Source organism: Pristiophorus japonicus, unplaced genomic scaffold, assembly GCF_044704955.1.
Source record: "Pristiophorus japonicus isolate sPriJap1 unplaced genomic scaffold, sPriJap1.hap1 HAP1_SCAFFOLD_283, whole genome shotgun sequence".
In the NCBI taxonomy this organism is placed as follows: Eukaryota; Metazoa; Chordata; class Chondrichthyes; family Pristiophoridae; genus Pristiophorus; species Pristiophorus japonicus.
The window spans coordinates 323474-340796 of record NW_027252593.1 but is presented as its reverse complement, the minus strand read 5'-3'; the positions used below and the strand labels follow the sequence as shown (position 1 = coordinate 340796).

The 17323-nt window shown below is 45.3% G+C and overlaps 1 protein-coding gene across 6 annotated transcripts in view; it reads left to right on the top strand.

Moving 5' to 3' along the window:
* Positions 1-17323, top strand: part of LOC139247830 (uncharacterized) — a 135317-nt gene that overhangs the window by 101447 nt on the left and 16547 nt on the right. For 2 of the 6 annotated variants that reach the window (XR_011590970.1, XM_070871796.1), the window contains 2 exons: positions 950-1016; positions 1120-2957. The exons of 2 other annotated variants lie outside the window; for them this stretch is intronic. Coding sequence is in view for 2 of the 4 variants with exons in the window: in XM_070871796.1 (XP_070727897.1) it covers positions 950-996 (47 nt within the window). In the remaining 2 variants the exon portion in view is untranslated. Of the gene's footprint in view, positions 1-949; positions 1017-1119; positions 2958-8857; positions 11552-17323 lie in introns of those variants that run through there. 2 more of the 6 variants (XR_011590969.1, XM_070871800.1) reach the window with 2 other exon arrangements.

Genomic DNA, 17323 nt, shown 5'->3' with positions numbered 1-17323 from the left:
AGGCGTTGTATGGTAGGCCGGCCGCTGGGGAGCAGCATTTAAAGGGAGCGCCAGTGAGGTACATGAAAAATCTTGCAGAACCCTCTGTGCATTTTATTTCCCTTTTCTTCGACCGCGATTGCTCAGCCCTGCACTCTGTTCGAGTGTTTGTGGCTGATCGTCGTGGATGGCGGCTGCTGTCGGTGAGCAGGGGTGTTGATTTATTGTCGAGCCTCCAGCAATGGTCCTTCCCTTTAAGGGAGGGAAGGAACCTCGGATCCCGGCAGCGCTGCACTGGACATTGTGCAACGCTCTGCCGCGACCACCCCTCTTGCCTGGTTTAGCGCTCCAAGGGAAGTGGTAGCGCTTGATTTAGCGCTCCACTTCCTTCCCGGAGCATTAAACCGAAAGTTCGCATCGGCTTCACTTGCACAGCGCCCGGCGATATTTTTGAACTCCTGTGAAAGTTATCGCCCCGAACGGGGCGCTGCACAATCTAAACTATCGACTTGATGTTTCATTAGTACATCAATTCTATATATTTTTTCTCAGTTTCTAAAGCATCCGCTCTAAATTTCTTTCTTATCCTGTAGGGTACTTTCACGATAAGAATACCCCCAGTATGAACCAATAATGTATTTTTGAGCATTACAGATAAGAAAGATCTCAGATAAAATCCCTGGGAACATCTCAGTTTTACGTCTAATCCAAAAGACGGTTTAGTAATTACTTGTACCATATCATGCAGCACAAGTGTCGAAACCTTTCTTTGAACAATTTCATGTAATGTAGAATAGAATTCTAACAGCATTAATAATATTAATGAAAACTGTGGCATTTTTTGGAAAAAAGCTGTTAGTATATTTTATCTAAGTCAAGCATATTGTGCATTATTTTGAATTGTACAGAATTTGGTAACATATACTAATTGCATGACAAAAACTTAATGATATATTTTTCTATTTTTTAGTCTATTACCAATCTGAGAGTCCATTATTATCACATCCAGTACACTAGGACAAATTAAACAAGAGAAGGTACTATGAGCAATGTATGTTAAGTATTCACCTTTAACAACCATTTATTACTTGCCACACTGAAAAACTAATAACATGAAAAAATTGTTTTCTTGAATTGCAGTTTCATCATCAGGATTTCTTAAAACTTACAGCCACAAGACATAACATCGATGAAGCAAATGAATCATTGTTGCCTGCTGATCTGATTCAGTTACATCACATGTAGCATTTCACTTGCTTAAATAAACATCATTATGGCAAAGTGAATAATACATGGATAGCCTTTTAGTTAAATACAAACATAATTTGAAAAGAGGTTATGAGTAGGAATCTTGGAAGCCTACATACTAACAAATTTCACATGGTGTTGATCACAAGTTGAGACACTAAATAGGATAAATGCAATCAGTAAGTAGGCCTTCACTCATTTAATATATGACACAGATTTCCAGCTGTGGATTCAACCGGTGTATTTTAATACGTTAAGGAGAACCCAAGAGGTAATTTAAACTTGTGTATAATTTCCTGATATTCCTGCCTGCATATCACTGATTCATATTCATATTACAAAGTTTCCAGGCTTGCCAGATGCACAGCTGAATATTGGCCCGGAATTTGCAGCCAGCAGCAAAGCGAAGACACTCCACACAGGGATCTCGCAATCCGTGTCGAGAGCTTTGAGTTTTCTGACCTTGAATTCAATTCAACGGAAGTTAATAGGGATTCTATTTTGTGAATTGTTGTGACATCAACAGGCTGTCTAAGCAGCTAATCAAAAGGCAGAATTCTCACAGACAGCAAACAAGGAAGTGGGTAAGCCCTTAATATTCTAAGGGGGAGAAATTCCCCAGCGCCTCGATTGGGGGCAGTAACCGACTCGGGGCTGGACTACCTTCACCCGGCGCAGAAGTTCTGCTCCGACCGCAAAATTGCAGTTACCACCCATCACAGGAAGGATGCGCTCCACTTCCTGTAGGGGCGGGTTCCAGGGCGCTACTGGGGCGAGTTGGTTAGCTCTACACAGCTGCTCCCCAGTGGCGGGCGGTGCAAAATGGGCAATTTTGACCCCCAACTTTTTTAAATAGTTAGAGAGAGCAAAACAAAGGTTGGAGCTCTCACATGGGGAAAAAGCAAACCTAAAATAAAGATGCACAAACTTAAAAATGTTTTTAAAACATTTCTTAAAATGAACAAATCTCACACTGCACAAAATTAAAATTATTTTTCCAGGCTCTTAACTTTTGTTTAGCAGTCAATACGCTGTTAAAGCCCCAATTATATCTAATCTCTTTGGATGGAACTTTTAATTTAACAGTGTACTTACTGCGTTAGAGCCGAAGTTTCCATCTGTTTCAGTGATTTATGCGATTTCACTGATTTCTGTGGGGGTCAAGTGGAGGTGGGCACAGCACAGCCAGTTGTGGAGCTGTCATTGACAGACCCCAGCTTCGGGTTTCTGCATGTGCACCAAATCCAAAAGTTGTGGTCAGTTTCAAATTCAGGGCCAAAGTATATAAAGAGCCATACTTGGACATTGTTAGAAGCAATTAAAAAACATTTTTTTTAATGTCATCATTTAAATGACACAGCCATTTTTTTCTGCAACTGATGAATCTCCCGTGGTGTTGCACATGGGGAGTTGAGACCACTTCAGACTAAGCAGAGTTAGCGGATGGGTAGATATTGAAGGCAGATGAGTAGAATAGAGGCAGATGGAAGGTGACTAAGGAGAGACAGAGGTGAGGGAGGAGAGTGAGCGGGGAGGAAAAAAGCAAGTCAGGTAAAGAGGAGTGAAGAGGGGGGGAAGAATGAGAGGAGAGCATAGAAGGTGAGGTGAGCAGTAGGGAGATGGAGAGAGGAGGGAGTGAAGAAAAAGTTGGATGGGGTTGAGGAGAGAGTGAGAGGAAATGATGGCGAAGACAGGGAAGGGAAAAGGAGAGGAGTGGGTCAGGAGATGAGGAAAGGAAGGGGTTGGCAAGAGGGGAGCGAAGAAGAGAAGGGAGGGGAAAGAGGATAAGAGGAGAGGAGAGGATAAGAGGAGAGGAGAATAGACACTGAGGATGGTAGGGGATGGGGAGGGTAAAGAGATGGAAAGGAAGGTAGAGTGACGACAGTGCAGCTAGCTGCTACAGGGTTATGCAAAGAGGAGAGAAATGGGAAAGAAAGGAGGAGAAGAATTAGGTAGAGGAGAGGGTAAGGGGGTGGGGACGAGTTGGGAGAGGGAGGGGTAAAGATGTAAGGTGAGGAGAGAGTGGAAGGGGCAAGTGGGAGTTTAATTCAGTTTCATGGAGCTTAACTTTCATTCACGGTGTATCGGTGGTGTAGTTTGTGCGGCATGAAGAATAGGAGCATAGGGGGCCAAGATGACCCCTTTTTTAAGAGCCAACGTGGTGGAAAGGAGTTACTGCTCAGTCAGGGGGGAGTGGCCGACAATTGGGACATTGCCCTCGTCATTTTTTCAGGCGGAGAAGGTGACCGCCCTGCCCGTGTTCTTGTCGGCAACCCCTTACCGCCCGGCGGTGACCCCTTATCACTCTGTGAGGGAAATTGCCCTACGGGAGCAGAGCAGACACCAGTCGGTGCCCCCAACAGATTTCCCCATCAGGAAGTTGCTGGGCAGCGCGTACACGCTTAAAGGGGAGGGCATTCTGCCACGGCCGCCATTTAATTTTAATTGTCGGCCGACTCTGAAGTCGGCCTGATAATGGCGACCACAGGTTCGGCCAGGCCGCCAACATGCAGCCCGTCACTCGCTCTTGGGTGCCAGACCGCTGGCCTTGCCAAAGCCCTCCCTGGTGGCCCAGTGGTGCCACTAAAGTGGCTGCAGAACTTGCAGTGCCCCCCCCCGCCCTTTAACTGATGACACTGCTCGCCTTCCACCCCGCTCCCAACCTACTTCCAGCCCCGCTGCTGCCCGAAACACTGCCCCAACACAAAAAGAGGGCAAAATCACTTTTAATCACTGCCCCATCAAATGGAGAGGTAAATCATCAATTAAATCGGAATGTACACCCCATTTGGGGCAGAGGGTAATTTTGGCTCTAGATTTTTTCCGGGAGGAATATCAGCAACAAAGTTCTGCTTCAGAAAAGCAGGCGCAGTGATCACAGAGTTCTGCTATAGTAGGGGCTTGTAGCAAAAGATTTCTGCCTTTGCCAAGAAGGTTGGTCATTATATGACTTGTTTGAAAGGAGTTTTATTAATTATTTTTGGTATGTATTGATGCTTGGGGTCACGACACCAGCAGGGTGGGGAGGGGGGGGCGGGCGCCACTGTCGGAGGTCCTCGGGCTGTACACGTGTGTGTGGGTCCTGGTATATAAGAGTGAGCACCATGCCATGTGGGCACTTCGGGCACGAATAAAGTTGAACCAGGTTTGCACCTGAATGAGTTTACAGTAACAAGTCTTGCGAGTCATTATATACATTACATTTGGTGACGAGGTAACTTAAGAACCTTCGCATGCACAATGGGCACCATTGGAATTCTGGAGAGATTCGTGGATGGCAAGGATTGGGCGGATTTTATTGACCGCCTGGATCAGTATTTCGTGGCCAACAAAATGGAGGAAGCTGGTGATGCAGTTAGGCGCAGGACAGCTCACCGTTTGTGGTCCAAAAATAATCTTCTCTCACCTGCACGTCCAATGGACAAAGAGTATGGGGATATGTGCACTTTGGTGCGTGAACATCTCAAGCCAAAAGGGGATCATCTCAGACTATCGCTTCTACACACATGTTCGTGCGGAGGGCCAGGATGTGTTAGGATTCATCGCCAACCTAACACGTCTGGTTGAGCCGTGTAAGTTTGGAAACGCATTGGAAGACATGCTGCGAGATTTTTTCATGATAGTCATCAACCATGATGTGATCCTTCAGAAATCATTGGCTGCAGATACGCTGGATTTGAGCAAGGCCATCGCGACTGCCCAGGCATGCATGGTGACTGATGATAATTTAAGGCAGATATCATCGAAGAGTCAGAGCTTCACGGCAAGTACTGTAAACAAGATTGTGTCGTCATCTGGCAGAGCTGCTTATGGCAGGGCCTACTCGACTGCTTATGTGAAACCTGTAGCTGCTCAAAGTCTGCCAACTGGTACGAATCTGATTTCACCTGTTGGCATTGTGGGGGCTATCATCGGCCTCATCAGTGTTGGTTTAAACAGTACATCTGTAAAGACTGTTCAAAAGTGGGACATCTTCAGCAATTGTGCCCACAACTGAGAAAGCGTACTGTTGCTCATCACATTGATGATGATGACCAGTCCAGTGCTGGCCCGGATATGCAACCCAACATACCCGAGGAGGAAGTGTATTCGTTCCTGACAAAGAGCCAACCAATAATGGTCAATGTGAAGCTGAATGGTGTGCCTGTATCAATGGAGCTGGACACGGTTGTGAGTCAGTTGATAATGAGCCAAAGGACATTCGACAAGCTGTAGGACATTGAGGCTGTGAAGCCTAAGCTGAGTCCAGTCAATGCCAAGTTGTGTACTTACACTAAGGAACTCATACCGGTGATTGGCAGTGCAGTAATCAAGGTGTCATATGATGGCGTGGTTCACGATTTACCGTCGTCCCGGGCAATGGTCCACCACTGTTCGGCAGGAATTGGCTCGAGAAAATCAAGTCGAACTGGAATGTTATCAAAGCATTGTCCTCGGTGGATGACACTTCATATGCTCAAGTGCTGAAGAAGTTTCTTTCTTTCTTTGAACTGGGCATTGGCAATTTTACTGGAGCCAAGGTGCAGATTCACCTGGATTCTGAGGCAACACCTGTCTCACATAAAGCTCGGTCTGTTCTGTACATGATGAGGGAGTAGGTCGAAATTGAGCTTGACAGACTCCAACGTGAAGAGGTCATATCACCGGTCAAATTTAACGAATGAGCCAGTCCTATCGTTCCAGTGTTAAAGAATGATGGCACTGTCAGGATGTGTGGAGACTACAAGGTTACGATTAACCGATTTTTGAAACAGGATCAGTATCCGCTACCGAAGGCTGATGACCTGTTCACCATGCTAGCTGGTGGAAAGTTGTTCACTGAACTGGATCTGATGTTGGCCTATATGACACAGGAGCTTGTTGACACTTCAAAGAAACTCACCTGCATCAACACCTATAAAGGACTGTTTGTCTGCAACAGGTGTCTTTTTGGAATCCGTTCAGCTGCAGCCATATTTCAGAGGAACATGGAGAGTCTACTGAAGTCCGTTCCTTGAGCCATCATGTTTCAAGATGACATTCTGGTCACAGGTCGTGACACTGCTGAACATCTGAACAATCTTGAAGAAGTCCTACATCATCTGGACAAAGTGGGACTCAGTCTGAAACGTTCGAAGTGTGTCTTCATGGCACCGGAAGTTGAATTGCTAGGGAGGAAAATTGCTGCTGATGGCATCAGGCCGACTGATTTGAAAACCAAGGCTATCAAAAATGCACCCAGACCTCAAAATGTGACTGAATTGCGTTAATTCCTTGGGCTACTCAACTACTTTGGTCATTTCTTACCCAGATTGAGCACTTTATTAGAGCCACTGCACATGCTGCTCAGAAAAAGCGACAACTGGGTCTGGGGTTTATCTCAAGATAGAGCTTTTGAGAAAGCCAAGAATCTGCTCTGTTCGAACAAGCTGCTTGTTTACTATAATCCGTGTAAGCGTCTTGTATTGGCCTGTGATGCTTCATCATATGGGGTTGGCTGTGTGCTCCAACAAGCAAATGAGTCGGGTAAGCTACAACCTGTTGCGTATGCTTCGAAAAGTTTGACAAAGGCGGAAAGAGCTTACAGCATGGTAGAAAAAGAAGCTTTGGCCTGTGTGTATGGGGTCAAAAAAATGCATTAGTACCTGTTTAGTCTTTGTTTTGAACTCGAAAAGGATCACAAGCCAGTCATTTCATTGTTTTCGGAAAACAAAGGTATCAATACCAATGCATTGTCCCGTATTCAGAGATGGGCGTTGATATTGTCTACCTATGATTATGTTATTTGTCATAGACCTGGCACTGAGAATTGTGCCGATGCACTGAGTCATCTGCTGTTGCCCACCCCTGAAGTGGAGACGCCTCAACCTGCAGATCTACTGTTAGTAATGGATGCTTTTGAGAGTGAAGGAACTCCTGTCACTGCTCAACAAGTGAGGATCTGGACCAGCCATGACCCTATTTTATTGGTTGTGATTGGTCTGCAATACCTATGGAAATGTGTGATGAGACCAAACCTTACAACCGTCGCAAAGATGAACTATTCAGTCAGATTGTCTACTGTGGAGCAATCATTATGCCTAACAAAGGCAGAGAAAAATTTGTACGTGACCTACATAGCACTCATCCTGGTATCGTCATGATGAAAGCCATTGCCAGGGCTCATGTTTTGTGACCTGGAATTGACTCTGATCTGGAATCATGTGTGCATCAGTGCAATACTTGCATGCAGCTAAGTAAAGTACCAGCGGAATCTCCACTGAGTCTTTGGTCATGGCCATCTAAACCATGGTCGAGGATACACATCGATTTTGCGGGCCCTTTCCAGGGAAAGATGTTTTTTGTTGTGGTGGATGCATATTCAAAGTGGATAGAGTGTGTCATTATGTCATCCAGCACGTCTACAGCTACCATTGAGAGTCTTTGTATCATGTTTGCTACTCGTGGTTTGCCTGACATTGTTGTGAACGATAACGGATCTTGCTTCACAAGTCTTGAGTTTCAAGAATTCATGAAACTCAATGGTATCAGACATGTAAGGTCTGCTCCATTCAAACCTGTGTCTAATGGTCAAGCAGAGCGTGCAGTTCAAACGATCAAGCAAAGCATGAAACATGTGACTCAGGGTTCACTGCAGACTTGTTTGTCATGTATATTGCTTAGTTACAGGACAAGACCTCACGCTTACCGGGGTCTCCCCTGCTGAACTACTGATGAAGAGAAGTCTCAAGACCAAGTTTTCTCTTGTACATCCTGATTTGAATGATCATGTTGAAAACAGGCGTCAAAATCAGCAATGGTATCATGATCGTGCTGCTTTGTCACGTGACATCTGTCAACTATCCAGTTTATGTGCTGAATTATGGTCAAGGTCCAAAGTGGATCGTCGGTATTGTTACGGCCAAGGAGGGTAGCAGAGTGTTTATTGTCGTGCTCAAGAATGCGCAAAAATGCAGGGAACATGTTGATCAGATAAAACTGCAGCACACAGATGAACCGGAACCGGTTGAGGAAGATGCAGTCAGTGACCAACCAACCGATATTCATTCATCAGAAGACTCTGCTATCATTACTGAATCTGGACTTTCAGTCTCTGATAGGGTCATTACCACTCCCATCAGATCAGTTACTCAGCCTCCAGAACTGGAGTTGAACTGAGACGATCAACTCATGAGTGAAAAGCCCCAGACCGTCTTAAATTGTAAAGAGACTGATTCTAAGATCTTGAAGGGGGATGTTATGTATTGATGCTTGGGGACACTAGACACCAGGGGGCACCACTGTCGGAGGTCATTGTGCTGTACGCGCGTGTGCGTGGGCCCTGGTATATAAGAGCGAGCACCATGTCACGTGGGCACCTTGGGCGCAAATAAAGTTGAACCAGGTTTGCACCTGAGTGAGTTTACAGTAACAAGTCTTGCGAATCATTATATACATTAGACTTTTGGTCCGCTTTTTTTCAGTCAGTCTCCGATGAGCAGGTTTTGCTGGTTTTCTTAGAGCATGGCTTCATTTGGAGTTTCAGTTTGTGCAGTTTGATGATTCTTTTTCCATTTTCAGGCTGAGTTGTACATTATCCTTACGACTTTTTCTAAAGCTGATTCTTCCACCTGCATGGTTCTCAAGATAGGTTTCTATATTTTTGTTTCAGGTGAAAGATGACATAATGTTAAGTCCATAGCACCACATATGGATGCAAATACTGTTGGAATGTTGAAACAACTCATCAATTTTAATATATAATTGATGACAACGATGTTCCCCTTGGGTAACTCCCTCGATTTATCCTTGTTGGATCAAGAAAAGGCGATCTAATAGAGGGATGTCTAGCAGAATTCGAGATGCTCTGCACACGTACACAAAATCTTTCTCCTTTTTGTAAAAGAGCAGGGGGTGAAACTAAGTCACGCCTCTGTTGCGGCATTGTCCCGGGCACTGGAAAATGGTTTGCGTCTGCCAGCGCAAAATTCATTAGCTGGGCCCAGGGTTTGGAACACAGCGCTACGTGAGGCATTTCACACCTCTTTTAGGGTGTTAGGCCGGCTGAGCCACTGAAAATCCCGAGTTAAACAGCCGTCCTGGGAGCACCCTACAGAGGCTTCCGTAGAGAAAAGAAAACCTGAAAAAAAACACCAAAAACATTCCGAATTCATTACTGATGGGACCCCAACATAAATTGCAAAATTAAAAACTCACTCTTACCTGAAGTAGACACTTCTTCAGTCACTTCAGCCGGTACAGCTTGGAACAGCAGCTTTCATTGGTGTTCCCACTAGGACGTGCTATGGGGTGCTACGGAGCGGGCACGATCCAAATTTCAAGCCGGTGTCGTAACCAGAGATGCTGCACACCGGCTCGCCTCTCCCAGGCAGTACTGCTCCGCAGCCCCGCAAACCTGGCACCCGAATGTACCGGCGGTGCACTGGAAGCTGCCCGCCCGGGTGCAAGTGCATTCCGTCAGCAAAAGACCAAAAATCCAGCCTCAACTGTTTCATTGAATACAACTAAGGGAACACGAGACCCAATGTCCCCCAAGATGTAGTCTCCTGGGTAAGGCAAAAAAATCATAGGCCATTTCAGTGAAAATATATTCTGGGATATTTCTCTTCGATCTCTCCACCGCCCCCCGCCGCCAAAGAGGTAGTGGAAAGCAACTTCCAGGAGATAACAATGACCACGATAGACAAAGAGGAGGTACTAAAAAGATTTTCAGACCTCAAAGTAGAAAAGTCACCAGATCTGGATGGGATGCATCCTAGTTTACTGAGGGAAGTAAGGGTGGAAATTGCAGAGACTCCGGCCGCAATCTTCAAATCCTCCTTGGATATGGGGTGGTGCCAGAAAACTGAAGAATTGTAACTGTTACACCCCTGTTTTAAAAAATGGGATTGGGATTAACCCGGCAACTATAGATCAGTCAGCCCAACGTAGGTGGTGGGGAAAATTTTAGTGACAATAATCTAGGACCAAATTAATTGACATTTGGAAAAGTATAGACTAATAAATGAAAGTCAGCACGGATTTATTAAAGGCAAATCGTGTTTGACTAACTTGATCGAGTTCTTTGATGAAGTAACAGAGAGGGTTGATAAGTGCAGTGCGGTTGATGTGTATATGGACTTTCAAAAGGTATACATAATGGACTTGCTAGCAAAATTAAAGACCATGTCTGTGACTTCGGCAGTGCTCTGGGGGCGGGTCGACCGGGAAATTGACAACGTTTGACAGCAGGTCGGGACCCTGTGCCTGTCCCACATGTCGGGTCTGCCTGCGCTGATGCACTTGAGACACTTGACGCTGAGTAGCGCCCTTTGGCAAGGTGCTTGAGACAATTATTGGCATATTTAGAAGCCCTTAACAGTGGTACTTTACTCACCTTTTGACGTTAACAGCTCGCACACAGATTTCACGTTGCTCCTGGACCCCGTTTGTTCATCTGAGGCAGAGGTTGAGTGGCCATTGAAGCACATGATTGGTGACAGCATTAAAACTTGTATAAAACCTCACAATTTACACATGTACACTTTCCAAACCCAGAGACGCTTTGGTTTCTCCCTTTGGAAGACAGATTGTACTTAATGCAGGTTGTAAGTCTTTGTAGCAAACTCTGTATCCAGTGTCACCTCATTGGAACAACCTGTCACCATTGACGGATCGCTTCTGTCATCCCACCTTCAACTGGTATCTACTCCATCAGGATGGAAACTGTAAGAGTGAAAAACCTTAATTAGGGGTAAAATAATTCGGTGTAATTAAAATACAAAGTAAGAAAGGCAGAGAAAGGTTTAAAATGCATTTATGGTAGAATAGCTGAATTAGACAGAAACACGAAGGTCAGAGAAATTCTCTTAGGAAATAAGAACACCCACAAGATTTACGTAGACAGCTCACAGAAATAATGAGAATAGGCCACGATGTTCCAGCCACATGAGATAACAGGGACAATGCCTCTTTTCAGCAGAGGGTAGCCATATGTCTGCCAAGGACATGAGTCTGAGAATTAGCCTGGGAAGACGTTTCCAGAAATGTAACACATAATCTGTAGGGGGCTTTTCCCTAGCAACAGTCGCCAGAACTGAATGTACCAATAGAATCATTAGAAATTACTGTAACTAATAACATTTATGTAACTGTACCACCCAATGAAATTGCTGTAATCTGTATTAACCAATGGAACACTACCCTGCGTAGTTCCACTATTTTGACTGTATCTGAACTGTATAAGAATGTAACTGCGTAGCTTGTCCCATGAGAGAGGTGTTGAGAGCACTCAGTAACGGTACTGATGAGGCCGGATCTCCCTTGATTAATCAGGTTTTAATAAACAACTCTTTTCTCTATAAAAGACCTTTCCTGTGAATGTTATATTTTTAATACTCCACAACAGAAACCAATTCCACCCTGTCACCTTGGCTCTCAAAATCTGACCACGATGAACCCCACCACCAGCATCACCAGCAGCACCAACAACAACACCAACCTTCGCTGCAATCACTTGATGCTGCACAGGACAGAGGGCATCAGTACCCGACCACATTGCTGCCCGGGATGCCAGGGATGGCCTAACCATGACCACATTTACTTCACTTGATGCTGCACACCCTGGCTTGCAACATGAAGCGCCAGGTTGGCACCACACCAACACCATGAAGCATTCCTACAATGTCCAAGCCATTCCTTTCACACTCATCACCATTGCGGGGGTTACTGTTATATCTCACCATTCACTGCAACTCACTAAGCCAAAGGTGCACACAAATCTGTCCAAGAAGGCAAAGTGTTAAAAATACAGATTTCAATGTTTGACTGCACATTAACAGAAACTTTACATGAACATTGGCAAAAAGACCCAAGTGCCTACCCTTGTGTGTTAGTTTGTCTGTTTGCGTGAGGGTGAGGGGTGACTAGTGAGATGGGGATGTGATAATGTAGATAGAGAGGGATGGGTGGAGGTCCAAGTTAAGTTGGTGTGAGTAAGGATGTGCAGGCGTAGGGTAGGGATGGCAGAGTGATGGGGATGAGAATGAGGTTGAGTGTGGCTTTGCAGTAACGTTTCGTGATCTACTAAGATCATTGAAAGGTTTACGCCACTGCAGCCTGGTCCTCCTGTCGGCATCCCTACTTGTGCCCTTCTCTGCAATATGCAACCAGGCTGCGTTGGTCTCCTGGGGAGGACTCTTCCGTCCATTGGAAGGGAAGAGAACCTCCCTGCGTGCTCTGACTCCCTCCATAAGCATATGGAGGGTGACGTGGGAGAGCCTGCGTGCAACTCTATACCTCTGTGCAGTGTTTGCAGCACCTCAGTGTTGTTGCACACTGACAGCACAGCTGTCAAAATTAATTTGTGCATGGTCCCTTTAAGGAAACGGCTGATGATGTGTCATCAGTTGATGTCATCAGACCTGCTTCCTTTTAATTGACAGAACCTCGCTGAGTGGGCTTAACCAGCCCCATCAGAGGAAAGTCGTGTGGGAGGCCGGGATGGAGACAGCAGCGGGATCGGGACCCACCACCGATATCACCAACCCGGTCCCGTCGAGGTAGGCGAAATCACGGCCCATGAGTTTAAAAGGGGCAGCTGAGATACAAAATTAGCTAAGGGACAGAAAGCAGAGTGTATTGGTGAATGGTTGTTTTTCAGACTGGAGGGAAGTATACAGTGGTGTCCCCCAGGGCTCAGTATTCAGACCACTGCTCCTTTAATAATAATGACCCAGACTTTGGTATACAGGACATAATTTCAAAGGTCGCAGATGACATGAAACTTGGAAATTTAGTAAACAATGAGGAGGATCATAACACACTTCAGGAGGACAGACAGACTGCTGAGATGGGACAACACATGGCAGATGAAATTTAACACAGAGAAGTGTGAAGTGGAGCAACCCGCATCTTTTAATGTGAGTTCGGGAGGAGCTCTTCTACTCCTGGCTCCATATTGAGGAAAGTATGGGGCCTTCCTGCCTCTTAGCACTGTGAGGTCAGCATGTGGCGAGTGAAGGTCTGGGGCATTCAAAAATCTGAAACTGGTCTTTAGGACCCGCTGGAACCTAATGTGTGTAAATGATTCTGCCGTTAAAATGTTCTTGACATGTACTCCTGCCACGAGCCCATCTACCTTAAATAATATGGTGGGTGGCACGCTTCCAGCTGGAAATGTGCGTGCACTTCCTGCCAACCATATTGGAGGCTTTGGAGCAATGTTCCCCCAAATTATTTTTGGGTGTGCGGTCCCTTTTAACGGATTGTGTGACCCATTCAAAATTCTGCGCATGCATGAAATGTCCCATTGAAAAGCCAGTGATAAGTCTGCGCGGGACCTCCAGACAACCACGCGGCTGCACAGCTATATGGGAATATTGCTTAGGAGATTGTTAAGCGCCAGAAAAATGGGTGCTGCATGGCCGATTATTTAGGCAGTAACTCTGATTTGCAAGAGAGGCCTTGACAATGATGTGCTCCAAGCATGCTCGTAGATAACCTCTAGTTAACATTCACTGTGGGGCAGACATTGTTAACAGCAGTAAGGTCAGCTGTGGCCTTAAATCTGCCTCCATCTCATTTCAAGCTGTCGTATGGGGAAGTTGCTCACAAGCCACCCTCCTCAGAACTATCTCATGCTGCACAACTTGTGTTCCACCAGCCATCAGACCAGGAGTCAGGTGCTGGGCTGTTCCATCTCTTTCTTGCCAGTAGGCTCCATTTTATGCCTCCATATTGGATTTCCTTTCACTTTTTTTTTGCCGGCCACTTCTTTCCCCTTTCTTCCTTCAGCCTTGGTAAACGCTGCCAATAGATGTAACTACATTTTGAGCTTTTCCATAGGTTCTAAGAATTTTTGGCCCACATGGAGTCACTTACTTTTAACTGCTCACATCTCTTTAAGATTTTACCTAAAATGCAATTTTCTGGTTTCCCCATTATGCTAGCTCCCTATACAAGGCCAAAGCTGCACACATATGAATCTTTCTGCAAATGACCTGACCACAGAAAATGACATGTAATCTGCTCAATACATTCTTGGTTAGCCTTGCACTTGTTTCTCGATTGAAAAAAGTGTGCAGAAATCCATTGTGGCGGATTTCCACTTAATTTGCGCATTGCATGCAATTCCAGGGATAGGGAATTAGATGTGCCCATCTGAAACATGTGATAGCTTGATTTAGATATTAGCTCCCATTTTAACTGGGGGTGAAGGGCAAGCATGGGGCCAACAGGGTGAGTGTTAGGCTTGCTGGCGTGAGGTACAGACCATTTTAACTTCTCGGCCTCATTTAAATCACCAAGCTCAACTCCCACCTGAATCGAGCATCAGTGATGATGGACGTGTGGGAGTTCAGCGAGCGGGGAAGGAGGTCATGGCTGGGGACCCTTGGAAACGGTCCCCAGCAGTCAGGTGGTGGGAGGGGTAGGCGGTGGGGGGAGGGAAGCCCAGGATTCCTTGTGTATTCAGGAGGAGCACTCCTGTTTTTCCTAGCCCATAAGAAACCCTTTAAAATAAATCACACCTTTTTGGCCCTCTTATACGTCCTATGCTCCCTCACACCCAAATCGCCTAACAAGACTGGCACCGGGTACTAAATGGTAGAATATACTCAAACCATGTAATGAGCTCCTGTGTAATACCAGAAAATGCACAGGCCGGGTAACGGACTGTTGTATAACAACAGAATATACACAGGTGAACGGACTTCTGTGTAATGCCAGAATATATAGATAGAATAACGGGATCCTGTATAGAAACATAGAAAATAGGTGCAGGAGTAGGCCATTCGGCCCTTCGAGCCTGCATCGCATTCAATCAGATCATGGCTGATCATTCCCTCAGTATCCCTTTCCTGCTTTCTCTCCATAACCTTGATCTCTTTCGCCGTAAGGGCCATATCTAACTCCCTCTTGAATATATCCAATGAACTGGCATCAACAACTCTCTGCGGCAGGGAATTCCACAGGTTAACAACTCTCTGAGTGAAGAAGTTTCTCCTCATCTCAGTCCTAAATGGCCTACCCGTAATCCTAAGACTATGTCCCGCATCTAACCTGTCCAGTCCTGTCAGAATCTTATACGTTTCTATGAGATCCTCTCTCATCCTTCTAAGCTCCAGTGAATAAAGGCCCAGTTGATCCAGTCGCTCCTCATATTTCAGTCCAGCCATCCCTGGAATCAGTCTGGTGAACCTTCACTGCACTCCCTCAATCGCAAGAACGTCCTTCCTCAGATTAAGAGACCAAAACTGAACACAGTATTCCAGGTGAGGCCTCACCAAGGCCCTGTACAACTGTAGTAAGACCTCCCTACTCCTATACTCAAACCCCCTAGCTCTGAAGGCCAATATACCATTTGCCTTCTTCACCGCCTGCTATACCTGCATGCCAACTTTCAATGACTGATGTACCATGACACCCAGGTCTCGTTGCACCTTTCCTTTTCCTAATCTGCTGCCATTCAGATAATATTCTGCCTTTGCGTTTTTGCCCCCAAAATGGATAACCTCACACTTATCCACATTATACTGCATCTGCCATGCATTTATCCATTCACCTAACCTGTCCAAGTCACCCTGCAGCCTCTTAGCATCCTCCTCACAGCTCACACCGCCATCCAGTTTAGTGTCATCTGCAAATTTGGAGATATTACACTCAATTCCTTCAGCTAAATCGTTAATGTATATTGTAAAGAGCTGGGGTCCCAGCACTGAGACCTGCGGCAATCCACTAGTCACTGCCTGCCATTCTGAAAAGGACCTGTTTATCCCGACTCTCTGCTTCCTGTCTGCCAACCAGTTCTCTATCCACGTCAGTACATTACCCCAATACCATGTGCTTTGATTTTGTACACCAATCTCTTGTGCGGGACCTTGTCAAAAGCCTTTTAAAAGTCCAAATACACCATATCCCCTGTTTCTCCCTTATCCACTCTGCTAGTTACAGCATCAAAAAATTCCAGAAGATTCGTCAAGCATGATTTCCCTTTCATAAATCCATGCAGACGTGGTCCCATCCTGTCACTGCTTTCCAAATGCGCTGCTATTTCATCCTTAATGATTGATTACAACATTTTCCCCACTACTGATGTCAGGCTAACCGGTCTATAATTCCCCGTTTTCTCTCTCCCTCCTTTTTTAAAAAGTGGTGTTACATTAGCTACCCTCCAGTAGGAGCTGATCCAGAGTCGATAGACTGTTGGAAAATGATCACCAATGCATCTACTATTTCTAGGGCCACTTCCTTAAGTACTCTGGGATGCAGACGATCAGGCCCTGGGATTTATCAGCCTTCAATCCCATCAATTTCCCTAACACAATTTCCCGCCTAATAAGGATATCCTTCAGTTCCTCCTTCTCACTCGGCCCACTGTCCCCTAGTACATCCGAAAGGTTATTTGTGTCTTCCTTCGTGAAGACAGAACCGAAGTATTTGTTCAATTGATCTGCCATTTCTTTGTTCCCCATTATAAATTCACCTGAATTCGACTGCAAGGGACCTACGTTTGTCTTCACTAATCTTTTTCTCTTCCCATATCTACAGAAGCTTTTGCAATTAGTTTTTAAACTCCCTGCAAGCTTCCTCTCATACTCTAATTTTCCCCTCTTAATTAAACACTTAGTCCTCCTCTGTTGAATTCTAAATTTCTCCCAGTCCTCAGGTTTGTTGCTTTTTCTAGCCAATTTATATGCCTCTTCCTTGGTTTTAACACTATCCTTATTTTCCCTTGTTAGCCATGGTTGAGCTACCTTGCCCGTTTTATTTTTACTCCAGACAGGGATGTACAATTGCTGAAGTTCATCCATGTGACCTTTAAATATTTGCCTTTGCTTATCCACCGTCAACTCTTTATGTATCCTTTGCCAGTCTATTCTAGCCGATTCATGCCTCATACCGTCGAAGTTACCTTTCCTTAAGTTCAGGACCCTAGTTTCCGAATTAACTGTGTCACTCTCCATCTTAATAAAGAATTCTACCATATTATGGTCACTCTTCGCCAAAGGGCCTCGCACAACAAGATTGCTAATTAGTCCCTTCTCATTACACATCACAAAGTCAAGGATGGCCAGCTCTCTGGTTGGTTCGACATATTGGTCCAGAAAACCATCCCTAATACACTCCTGGAAATCCT